Source organism: Solanum verrucosum, unplaced genomic scaffold, assembly GCF_900185275.1.
Source record: "Solanum verrucosum unplaced genomic scaffold, falcon-dt-bn FXZP01000078.1, whole genome shotgun sequence".
Classification (NCBI taxonomy): domain Eukaryota; kingdom Viridiplantae; phylum Streptophyta; class Magnoliopsida; order Solanales; family Solanaceae; genus Solanum; species Solanum verrucosum.
Window position 1 is genome coordinate 280,392 of NW_026020150.1, and position 12,520 is coordinate 292,911.

Here is a 12,520-nt window from a genome sequence, read left to right on the forward strand (position 1 = left end):
TTCCACTTTCTTTTTGTGTGTATTTCGTAGCTACTCTTAGTGTATTTTTTTCGTGTGTCTCTAACCCTAAACATTGAGGAAAAAAATGTCTTATATAGAGGGAATTTAGGACTGAAATTTGGGGGGGGGAGGAAGTTGGGTGAAAATTGAATGATTTCAAATTTGAAATTCAAATTTCTCTTTAGAGGATAAGGTTGAAAGTTGGAATTCATACTAATCTTCAACAAAATGAAAACGATAGCCATTGATTCGAGGAGCAAGGACAAATGAAGCAAAAGATTTCTTCCACCTAGCTCGATCAAGAAAAAGCTCATGTATGGAGAGGATATGGATGAAAGGGGAGAAGGACATGCACAAAATGGGCTCAATTTGGACTGGTCTGGGATCGTTGTGATTCTGTTGTACTGCTAGAGTTTCTGGGTTCGTTGCTATTCTGCACGTAAAGAAGAAGACGAAAATGTATAAGGGTAGGTCAGTTTTGGCATTGCTATAGTGAATAGTATCGAGTGGGCAAAAATTGTTGTTGGTGTTGTTTGAGAATTGATAGTGGGCCAAGTTAATTGTAATAGGAATTTGGGCTCAAACTAGAAAATTGGCCCCAAAGCTTGGCTTAAGGTGAAATGGGAGTGGCTAGATTTTGCAATTACAAAATGCCTAAATGGATTGCAATTATAGCCATAAAGAATTCAAAACATAGCCGAATTGAGTTAATTTAGTGAATTCGCCTAGAATTTAAAAACGATGAATTAATATTAATTAAATAACAAGCTTCTTAATCTCACTGAAAATAAAATAATTAACTTAATTATGAACTAAATGAATTAAGAATATAAACTATAATCTTTAAATTAAACTAATTAAATAAAAAAATATTTAAGAAAGAAATAAAATCTTTTGAGATGATTTTCGAATATTCACTAAATATATAAAGACAAATTTATCATTTAAAAATTAAAATAAATGACAAATTATTTTTAAAATAACTTGAAAATATTTTAGATTATTTTAAATCATTTGAAATTGAGGAAGCCTGATGAGTAATCTATATTGTGGAGGTACAAAATTGGGTGTCAACAGAGGATTACCCATGTCTTGGCTAAGTATGAATTGAGGTTACTTCAAGAAGTATTCATTATATGTTGATATGATCTATTATATGCATTGATTATGCTTTATGACTTATGTTGTCTAACTCTTATGTTTATGTTTGATGTTTATGCAAGTTACCATATTTAGTACATTCTTGTACTAACGCATACTCTTGCCTAAATTTCTTGTCCAAAGGTAGGGTCCGGTATTCCTGACTCTCATCCCCGTGGTTAGGATCTATAGTAGAGGCAAGATTGAAGATTGGTGAGTCCTCATAGTTTTCGAGGATTTGGCCATCATTTCTCTTCTGTTCTTTCATTTTATGTTTTGAACATTGTTGTATGGGTTGTGTGTATTAGATGGTTTTTGAGATATTAGTATGAAACTTCCGCTTCATTTTATGAAACTTTGGTATTGTTGAAAATGTTTTAATTCTTACCGGATTTCTATTAAATTGACTATGAAAGCTAAGTGGCTTATATGAGTCCTCTTGGGGTCTTGTATGTCATGTTACATCTAGGGGTACCCTTGGGTCATGACAACTGCATTTATGGATTTGATGAATAGGGTGTTCATACAATACCTTGACATGTTTTTTATCGTGTTTATTGATGATATATTGATCTATTCGAGGAGTGGAGATAAGCATTCCGATCATTTGAAGATTGTGTTGCAAGTCCTCAAAGACATACAACTCTTTGCAAAATTTAGTAAATGTGAGGTTTGGTTGAGGGTTGTAGCTTTTCGTGGTCATATTGTTTCCGGTAAAGGTATTGAGGTAGATCCTAAGAAGACAGATGCAGTCAACAGATGGCCTAAACCTCTATCCCCTTCATATATTATAAGTTTCTTGGGTTTAGTCGGTTACTATAGAAGGTTTGTTGATATGATCTATTATATGCATTGATTATGCTTTATGACTTATGTTGTCTAACTCTTATGTTTATGTTTGATGTTTATGCAAGTTACCATATTTAGTACATTCTTGTACTAACGCATACTCTTGCCTAAATTTCTTGTCCAAAGGTAGGGTCCGGTATTCCTGACTCTCATCCCCATGGTTAGGATCTATAGTAGAGGCAAGATTGAAGATTGGTGAGTCCTCATAGTTTTCGAGGATTTGGCCATCATTTCTCTTATGTTCTTTCATTTTATGTTTTGAACATTGTTGTATGGGTTGTGTGTATTAGATGGTTTTTGAGATAATTGTATGAGACTTCCGCTTCATTTTATGAAACTTTGGTATTGTTGAAAATGTTTTAATTCTTACTGGATTTCTATTAAATTGACTATGAAAGCTAAGTGGCTTATATGAGTCCTCTCGGGGTCTTGTATGTCATGTTACATCTAGGGGTACCCTTGGGTCATGACAACTGCATTTATGGATTTGATGAATAGGGTGTTCATACAATACCTTGACATGTTTTTTATCGTGTTTATTGATGATATATTGATCTATTCGAGGAGTGGAGATAAGCATTCCGATCATTTGAAGATTGTGTTGCAAGTCCTCAAAGACATACAACTCTTTGCAAAATTTAGTAAATGTGAGGTTTGGTTGAGGGTTGTAGCTTTTCGTGGTCATATTATTTTCGGTAAAGGTATTGAGGTAGATCCTAAGAAGACAGATGCAGTCAAGAGATGGCCTAAACCTCTATCCCCTTCATATATTATAAGTTTCTTGGGTTTAGTCGGTTACTATAGAAGGTTTGTTGAAGGGTTTTCATTGATTACCTCTCCATTTGATGGTATTGACCCCGAAGAAGGTTAAGTTCATATGGTCGGAAGCATGTGAGAAGAGTTTTCAAGAATTGAAAGATAGACTTAGTGGAGTGTTGCCTTTACCAGAAGGAACCGATGGATTTGTTGTTTATTGTGATGCCGCAAAAACTGAGTTAGGATGTGTACTTATGCAAAATGGAAAACTAATTGCCTATGCCTCAAGCCAACTTAAGGTTCATGAGAACAATTACTCTACCCATGATCTTGAACTGGCGGCAATTTTGTTTACTCTTAAGATTTGGAGGCATTATTTATACGGTGTTCATGTAGATGTCTTTACCGACCGTAAGAGTTTTCAATATGTGTTTAAGCAGAAAGACCTAAATCTTCACCAAAGAAGGGGGTTTGAATTACTAAAGGATTGTTACATGAGTGTTCTCTACCACCCCGACAAGGCAAATATGGTGGAGGATGCTCTTAGTCGGTTATCGATGGGTAGTTTTTCTCATATTGAGGATGATAAAAAGGAGTTGGTTCAAGATGTTCATAGATTGGCCCGATTGGGTGTTCAATTAGTTGACTCTACTAAAGGTGGTGTTATCGCTCACAATGGTTCTGAAATCATCTTTTGTGCCAGATGTGAAAGCCAAACGAGGTCTTGATCCAACTTTGGTTGAATTGAAGGAAGCGGCACTTAAAAATTCAGTAGAATATTTCTCCCAGGGGAGATGGTGTTCTTCGATATCAAGGTCGTTTATGTGTTTCCAATATTGATGAATTGAGAGAGCAAATCATATCATAAAAGCCCATAGTTCTCGATATTCCATTCACTCGGGAGCCACCAAGATGTACCGTGACTTGAGGGAGGTCTTTTGGTGGACTAGGATGAAGACATATACTGCAGGATTTGTGGCTAAAAGTCCCAATTGTCAACAAGTGAAGGTTCAGCATCAAAAGTTGGGAGGTTTATCTCAAGATATTAGCATTCCTACTTGGAAGTGGGAAGATTTGAATATGGACTTCATTGTTGGTTTACCACGCACCCGGCTGCAACATGACTCGATTTGGGTCATCATAGATCGAATGATGAAATCAGACCATTTCATACACATCAAGGTTTCTTATTCGGCGGAGGACTATGGTAAGTTGTATTTGAGGAAAATGATCAGGTTACATGGAGTGCCCCTATCCATTATATCCTATCGTGGTACCCAATTCACTTTTCTATTTTGGAGATATTTCCAAAAGGGTCTTAGTACTACGACCTTTCATCCCCAAACTGATGGGCAAGCGGAGCGTACTATCCAAACTTTGGAAGATATGTTGAGGGCTTGTGTAATTGACTTCAAGGATAATTGGGATGATCACTTGTCTTTGATTGAGTTTGCATACAACAATAGCTATCACTCAAGTATTGGCATGGCTCCATTTAAGGCTCTATATGGTAGGAGGTATAGGTCTCATATAGGTTGGTTTGAAGTGGGTGAAGTTGCTTTGATAGGTCCTGAATCGGTACATGAGGCTATAGAGAAAGTTTTGCTTATTAGAGAAAGGTTGAAAATGGCTCAAAGTCGACAAAAGTCCTATGCTGATGTTAGAAGAAGAGATCTTAAGTTTGAGGTGAATGATTGGGTCTACTTAAAAATTTCACCCATGAAGGGTGTAATGAGGTTTTGTAAGAAAGGGAAGCTAGTCCCAGTTATGTGGGCCCATATTAGATCTTGAGGCAGGTTGGTAAGGTTGCTTATGAACTAGATTTGCCTAATGATTTGGCATCAGTGCATCTTTTCCATGTCTTCTTGTTGAAGAAATGTGTTGGAGATCAAACATCTATAGTTCCCTTGTTGAAGAAATGTGTTGGAGATCAAATATCTATAGTTCCGGTAGATATTTTAGACCGAAAAGTCAAGAAGTTGAGAAACAAAGAAGTTGCTTCCATAAAAGTTCTATGTAGGAATCAGTTAGTTGAGGGTGCTACTTGGGAGGCCGAGGCCGATATGATGTCCCGTTATCCTCATCTCTTTCCTTCTACCTCATATTCTAGCTTGAGGTGTTTAGTTCCTCATGGTTTACTATTTTGGTGTCATGTGTCATAGATATTCTCATGAATCCCTCATATATGCATGTTCATGAAAAGCTTAAAATTTGAGAAAATGAGTTAGTTGATTGAAATTTTCATGTGCAATTGAGTATGAGTTGCATATAGACCTCATGAAATGATGTTTTGAAAATGCTTTAGCTTGGAGTTGATGTTTCCTCCTCGGATATGTCCATTTATGTGATTTCATGCATGTTAGGCTAATAGGTTTGAGTTCCTACCATCCTTATGATGTTTTGAATCTCATTCGAGGACGAATGCTCCTAGGGGGAGATATTGTAACACCTCAAATTTTAGAAAGGCTGGAAAGAGACCAAGTGGGAAACTCACAAACCAAGCCTGGACCAAGGGACCCTTCACGGATCCCCAAACGGCCGTGAATGGGACCACTGTCTGTGGGGTGGATCGTGGTAAGTTTCCATGACCAAATGAGCATGCGTTCCTCCCATGGAGGCCTAAACGGCATGTAGAGGGGTTGACGGGCCACCATCTAGGTCGTTAGGTAGTCGTCAGTGATGGGATTTTTCCCTAGCCACTAGACAAGGACCACGACGGCCATAACGGCCCGTGGAACCTTTGACAAACCGTTAAGGCTCTCGTGGGATGGAAACCGTGAAGCCCTCCATCAAGGACCTCTTCACGACCCAAGTCAACGGGCCTTGAAGGTCAACGTCCAGTGAGTCTGTCAACTTTTAAGCCAGGAGATTTTGGGTCTTTTCCAGATTATTGTAATTCAATACCATGTGATTTTACCCTTAACCCAAAGCCTTATATAAATGTTTGTAACCCCAGAGTCTTCCAAAGCAATTCACTCTCTCAAATTCTAAAAAAAAGAACAAGTTATCCTCTCAAATATTTCTCTCACTAGAAGGTTGAAGAAGAAGGTTAGGGTTTCAAGTCAAGTCTCCAATTCCTCCACTAAAATCAAGCTTTTGGCATGAGGTATGATAGTCTTCATCTATGGAGCCTTTCCTCCATTGAGTTCCTAAGTTCCCCAATTTTGAAGCTAGAAATCTCCAATTGAACTTAGAGTTTTCTTCTATGTCATGGGTTCCTTTCAATATTAAATTATTTGTTTGTTTTATGATATATTATGCATGAATTGATATAATTTCATGATTTTAAGATGATTCCCCATGAACCCATGCGTAACCCATGTTTTCTAAGATCTTCATGAATAAAAGTGGGTTTTGAACTATGAAAGGTAGATGATGGAAATATGCATGTTCTTATGAAATTGATGAAATATGATATAAGTTGCATTGAGAGTAAAGTATAAATGATGTTGTTGTTGTTTGATGAGTGTGAAAGGATTTCTCACATAAGTACTCAACACATGAATGTTAAAGGGTTTCTCACATAAAGGATTCTAAGGTTGAAAGGTCTTCTAACCTAAAATGAATCAAAGTTAAGGAGCTATTCTAATGATGAGGCAAGTGGGCGATTACCCATGCCCTCTAATGCAAAGAGAGGTGATTACACATGTCTCATGAATGTTAAGAAAAGTTAAGAATAATGAATATTATGTGGGAGTTATGCTTAGCACCGAGTGGACAAGTGGCAATTACCCATGTCCCATACACTATGTGCCACCATAGGTTTTCTAGATAAACATTAGCTAGTGGATCCATGTAAGCTATAAGTTTATGGTTCTTACCTTGGCAAGTGAGAACACTTCTTTTCGATGTGGGGTAGACAGCGTATTCCATGTTAATAGCTCACATGGTCTTACATGTCGATTAAAGGTAAATCTCTCACACTAATGAATCAAGGTTACTTCAAGAAATATCTCATAAACGACTTAATGAAGTTAACTTGGATTGACCATGTTTTATGACTTATGTTTTGTAAATCTTTTATCTCATGTTCTAACTTGGTCATTGCATATTATGTAAATGTCCCGTTTTAGCATGATTTCATCTTTTTATGCATTGCTATCATACTTGGTACATTTTTGTACTAATGCATACTTTTGCCTCAATTCTCCCAAAATGTAGGGTCCAACGCTCTAGATTTGCATTTCAGTGGCTAGGGATCTGATAGTAGAAGTTTGATTATTGGTGAGTCCTCTTGATTCGAGGACCAAACCTTTTTTCATTATGTCTTGACATTTAAGTTTTGAACTTGATGTATGGATTACTTCCCGATCACTCATTTTACTAAATGGCTTTGAGACATTGTTTAGACTTCTACTTCATTTTATAAAACTCCTAATTGTCTTTTAAATTCTCTTGATTTTCTCTTATCGTGTATGATATATGCTAAGTGGCTTGTGTAGGGCCTCTCGGGGTTCTATATGCCATGTTACTCCTAGGGTATACTTTGGGTCGTGACACAGCTTTGGTTTCTTTCCAAACCTCCTCACAGCCTTCATAGATGAGATTTTCAAGTAAACCCAATCATGAACATCAAACTCAAGATCTCTCGTTATAACATCAGCATAAGACTTTTGTCGACTTTGAGTTGTTTTCAACCATTCTCTAATAAGTTGAACTTTTTACATAGCCTCATGTACCAATTCGGGACCTATCAAAGCAACTTCACCCACTTCAAACCAACCTTTAGGAGATCTACACCTCCTACCATAAAGAGTCTCAAATGGAACTATACTAATGCTTAATTGATAGCTATTATTTGTCACGACCCAAAGTATACCCTAGACGTGACATGGCGTATAAGACCCCGAGAGGCCCTACTCAAGCCACTTAGCATACATCATACAAGATAGTTGAATTAAAGAGTTCAAAAGACAGTTTTATTTCATAAAGAGTTTGACCAAATGTAGCGGAAGTCTAACATAGTCTCGAAGCTATCAAGTACATCAAGAGTGATTTGGACGTAACCCATGCATCACATACAATACCGAAAAGTAAAGACAATAAACAATAAAGGGTTCGGTCCTCAAAACATGAGGACTCACCAATCTTAAAATCTACTAAAGTGATCACTAGCCACAAAGATGCAGAGTGGGAACGTCAGACCCTACATTAGTGAAACAATGTACGCAAAAAGGATGTGTTAGTACATGAAATGTACTATGTATTTGGGGAATGCAATAAAACATGAGACATGATCATAAATGGGAAAATTTGAAAATATGGAATACATGACCAAGTTAAAACATAGTAAAATCATTTAAGAAGATTCATAAAACATGAACATGGTCAATTCATCTTTAAATCATAAAGGAAGCTTCATAAACATTAGAAATCAACATAGTTCTTTTTGTGGGAAGTTTACTGTAAACCAATATATAGACCATGGGAGTTATAACATGGAATCTAGTGTTTGCCCCACACTAAAAAGGGGTGTCCTACTTGCCAAGGTAAGAACCATGAACTTCTAGCTTACGTGGATTTACTAGATAATATCTATCTAAGGCAATCATCCTATGGAGGCACATAGGTATGCAATAAGAAGATTACTACTAGAAACCCGGTCTCAAGCTACGAGAGAGCTTCCATCTCAATATCCTATCGGTGTTAGGCATAAATCCAACGGACTAGTCATTATTCTTAATTTCTCTTATCATTATGGGACATGGCTATTCACTTGTTGTCTTATCATTATGGGACAAGGATATTCGCCACTTGTCTTATCATAGGATAGGTCCTTAGACCATAAGAAAACCTTTCACCATTCATAATCTTTTCATAATATCTTTTTAAGGCCCATAGTCATTCACTTCAGGCTAGAGATGCCCTACTACTAATGGAAATAGTTTTGAAAGCATGATCTATGATCATTGATGGCATATTTGTATACCATACTAATCAAGACCTGATTTTGTAAAATAACCCAAAAAATATTGAAGGCAAATCTAGATGTCATTCATGTCATGTGGCCAAGCTTCATAGAACATATAGATACCTCCGTCTATAAGCTTACTTGAGTCATACACATTGCTTTCATAAAAACATGCATAATTTCATAAAACATATTCATAGATTTATGCTTCTTCATAAATTCATATAAATTAGGGTTCATAGTCAAAATTCATAGATAAATGCATGGCTTCACATGGAATTAGTTGGAAAACATGTAATTAAATCCAAGTCATCAATATAAGATCATAATGAACCAATTGAATCCATACAAATAGAACCCATGAGGAATTAAGTTAAAATCTAATCAAAACTTGGGAAATTAAGCTAGAGAATTGAAGAAACTTTAGGGGATCAATGGGTGAATTGAACTGATTGATGAACTCCATACATACCTTGATGGAAGCCCTAAGAAATAATGAAGAAAGAGGCTTGAACATGAATAACCCTAGCTTCTTCTTCTTCCTTGATCTAGAGAGAAGATATTTTGGAGAGGATGAATTTGGTCAAGTTTAGGGAATTTAGGAGAATGAATTGAAATTGGTAGTTTTAGGGTTTCATTTGCTTATATAGGCCTTGAAATAGGGTTTAAAATGATGTAGTTTAGGTACCAAACACTTTGAGAAAAGACTAACATGACCCTAACTTAAAACTGACGAGGTGACTTAGAAGAAGGGCTTCACGAGCCGTCTAAGGCTTCAAGGGCTGTATTGCCGGTTATGAAGCTTCAGCTGTCTGAAGTGCTTCACTAAAACGGGTATAACATTTTACTCCGGGCTTGGAATTAGGAAAACTTGCTGGAGTTGGGAAGAGGACTCAAAGACCTTTAATTAAATAGGTGATGGGCAACCTAATTCATTATGTGCTAAAAGATATGATCGTTTAAAGTTGACCCAAAAATCTAAAACGTTATCAACCCCTTTCACATATGACTTTACGGTCCATGTGAAACTCCACAGACCGTTTAGGTGATTGTGGTCCTTCAAAGTAGCTTGGGGGTTCTTTGCCTCTTTTCATGGACCACCTCACAGTTCGTGTGATGCTCCACGGACCGTCGAGGCATCTGTGGTCATCTACAGTGGTTGGGTGCAACATCACGAGCAGGGTGATGTGTCGTGGTCCTCCTCACAGCCCATGGACCCCTCTGTGGTTTGCCCTTCTCCCTTGATAATTCTAGTTCAAATTTTTGGGGTATTACAATATATCCCCTTTGGGAACTTTTGTCCTCGAATGGAACTCAAACTAGCACGAAAAGAGTAAGAGAGAAACTAACAACCCAAGATTAATGCAACTTCATAAAAATGCACATAGCCAAGTAGGTACCTCGACTCCAAGCTAAAACATACTTTTTAAAATATCTTTTCATAAGACAAACATGCAAATCATACTCAATGCACATAATCATGAAACAATAAATCAAGCTAAATCATATCTTTGAAAAATCAAATTTTCATGAGCATGCATGCATGAGGAAACACGAGAATGATCAAACACAAAAATCCTAAAGAGTGAACATGAGGGGCTAATGCATCAACTAGACCCGAAGATAAAGGAAAGAGATAAGGATACTAAGACATCACCGTCTCTGGTCTTTCACATACCAATACAAATCAAGGAACCCTTCCAACAATTTAAATAGTCCCACACACACTCCAACCATGAAGCACACTATCTCTCCCTTGGGAGCAAATCTCTCTAGTCTTTTCAAATCTATCTCCCTTAACCCAAACATAGTACTAAAGTCTCAACAACCATGAAATCATTAATACAAGTTAAAACTTAAGGAATTTCCGTGAAAATTTCAATATCCACTTCAAATACAATTACCACACATGGAGTCTTACCATAGCCAATGAAACACCCAATATCAAGCAATGAACAACAACAAGATAAAAGACCATAACTTACCAATTACCGCATCCGGGGAACCCTCATGATCTTGTCGAGTCTAAAGAGCATAAAACCTATTCTATTTTTACCACCACTAGGACCTAAAAAAAGGTAAGGTTGAGTCCGCCGACGATTAGCTCCCTCATTCTTGGCAATCGTAGGACAACTCCTTATCTTATGATCCATTTTTTCAAAACCAAAGCATGCATTATAACCAGCTAGACACTCACCCCTTTGAAGTTTTCCACACCTTTGACACTCAGATACCATTTGCTCACTAGAACCATTACTTTGAAAATGATTACTTCCATTGGACCCTGAATGTGAGAAATCACCATCATCCCTTCTTGCGCTCTTTGAATTCCTAGTTTTCTCCTTAAGTTTTTCCTCTTCTGTTTGTTGTGCATGAACCATTAAACAGGATACATCCATCTCCTTAACAACCATGGCGGTTAGGCGTTCTTTGATCACCAAGTCGGAAGCACCCGACACAAACTTACTCATCATTGCCCTTGGATTGGCAACTATAGTTGGAGCGTATTTGGACAGTTGCGTGAATTTCAAAGCATAATCCTTCACACTCATATTCCCTTGATGAAGGTTAATGAACTCAAGTGCCTTTGCCTCCCTCGTCTCAAGGGGAAAGAAACTATCAAAGAAAGCAACCTTAAATATATCCCAATCAAAAACACACATTTATCGCCCTCTCTTCCTTCCATTGGTTAAATCAAACTTGAGCAACACCCTTAAGTTAATAAGCGGCCAATTCCACCTTTTCTACTGAAGTGACATCCATAATTCCTATTATCTTATAAACCTCATCAATGAACTCTTAAGGATCTTCCTTGACTTTTGACCCATGAAATTCCAGAGGATTCATTCTAGTAAAGTCTCTCACCCTTGTTGCCGCCGTACCCACCCTTGGGTTCACGAGAACTACAACTTCTCTATTTTCTTGAGCCATCATATCTTGGGCCAATGCATGAAATGCGGCTCGAAACACATCATTAGTCACTTGCTCGCCAAAGGGTTGACTGGCACTTGGGAACTTCTTGTCTCACATTTTCACAAACATTCCTATTCATTCTCATGGGATTCCTTCGTAGAGGCATATTCTGTAAAGAATAAACATAGGTTAGGAGAGGAGGACCTTTACAGATCTAAACTCTATGGCACAACTTTAGAATAATGAAAGAAGTGAAGTTTCCTAAACATATTATAGCCTCTTATTCATAAATGTCGCTCACTTCACACTCATGAACAAGACTCTACTCAAGGTGGCTTATGAGACTTCCTAGGACCTTTTTAAATCTAATGCTCTGAATACTAAGTTTTTCACGACCCAAAGTATATCCTAGACGTGACATGGCATATAGGACCTCGAGAGGCCCTACAGAAGCCACTTAGCATAAACCATATAAGATATTAGAATTAAAGAGTTCAAAAGACATTTTTATATCATAAAGAGTTTGATAATATGTAGTGGAAGTCTAACATAGTCACAAAGTCATCTAGTACATCAAGAGTGATTGGGACATAACCCATGCATCACATACAATTTGAAAAAGTAAAGACAATAAGCAATAAAGGGTTCGGTTCTCACAAAATGAGGACTAACCAATCTTCAAATCTACTGAAGTGATCACTAGCCACAGAGATGTAGAGTGGAAACGTCAGACCATGCATTAGTGAAACAATGTAGGCAAAATAATGTGTAAGTACATGCAATGTACTAAGTATGAGGGAAATGCAATAAAACATGAGACATGATCATAAAGGGACATAATCGAAAACATGGAATGCATGACCACGTTCAAACATAGTAAAATCATTAAGAAGATTCATAAAACATGAAAATGGCCAATACATCTTTACATCATAAAGGAAGTTTCATAAA

At 37.1% G+C, this 12,520-nt stretch overlaps 1 protein-coding gene across 1 annotated transcript; it reads right to left on the reverse strand.

The window, feature by feature from the left end:
* Positions 1 to 10,644: 10,644 nt before the first annotated feature.
* On the reverse strand, positions 10,645 to 11,319 carry LOC125828060 (uncharacterized). The gene has a single exon (XM_049507364.1). It carries the CDS (start codon positions 11,317 to 11,319, stop codon positions 10,645 to 10,647), a length of 675 nt encoding a protein of 224 aa, XP_049363321.1.
* Positions 11,320 to 12,520: the final 1,201 nt, after the last annotated feature.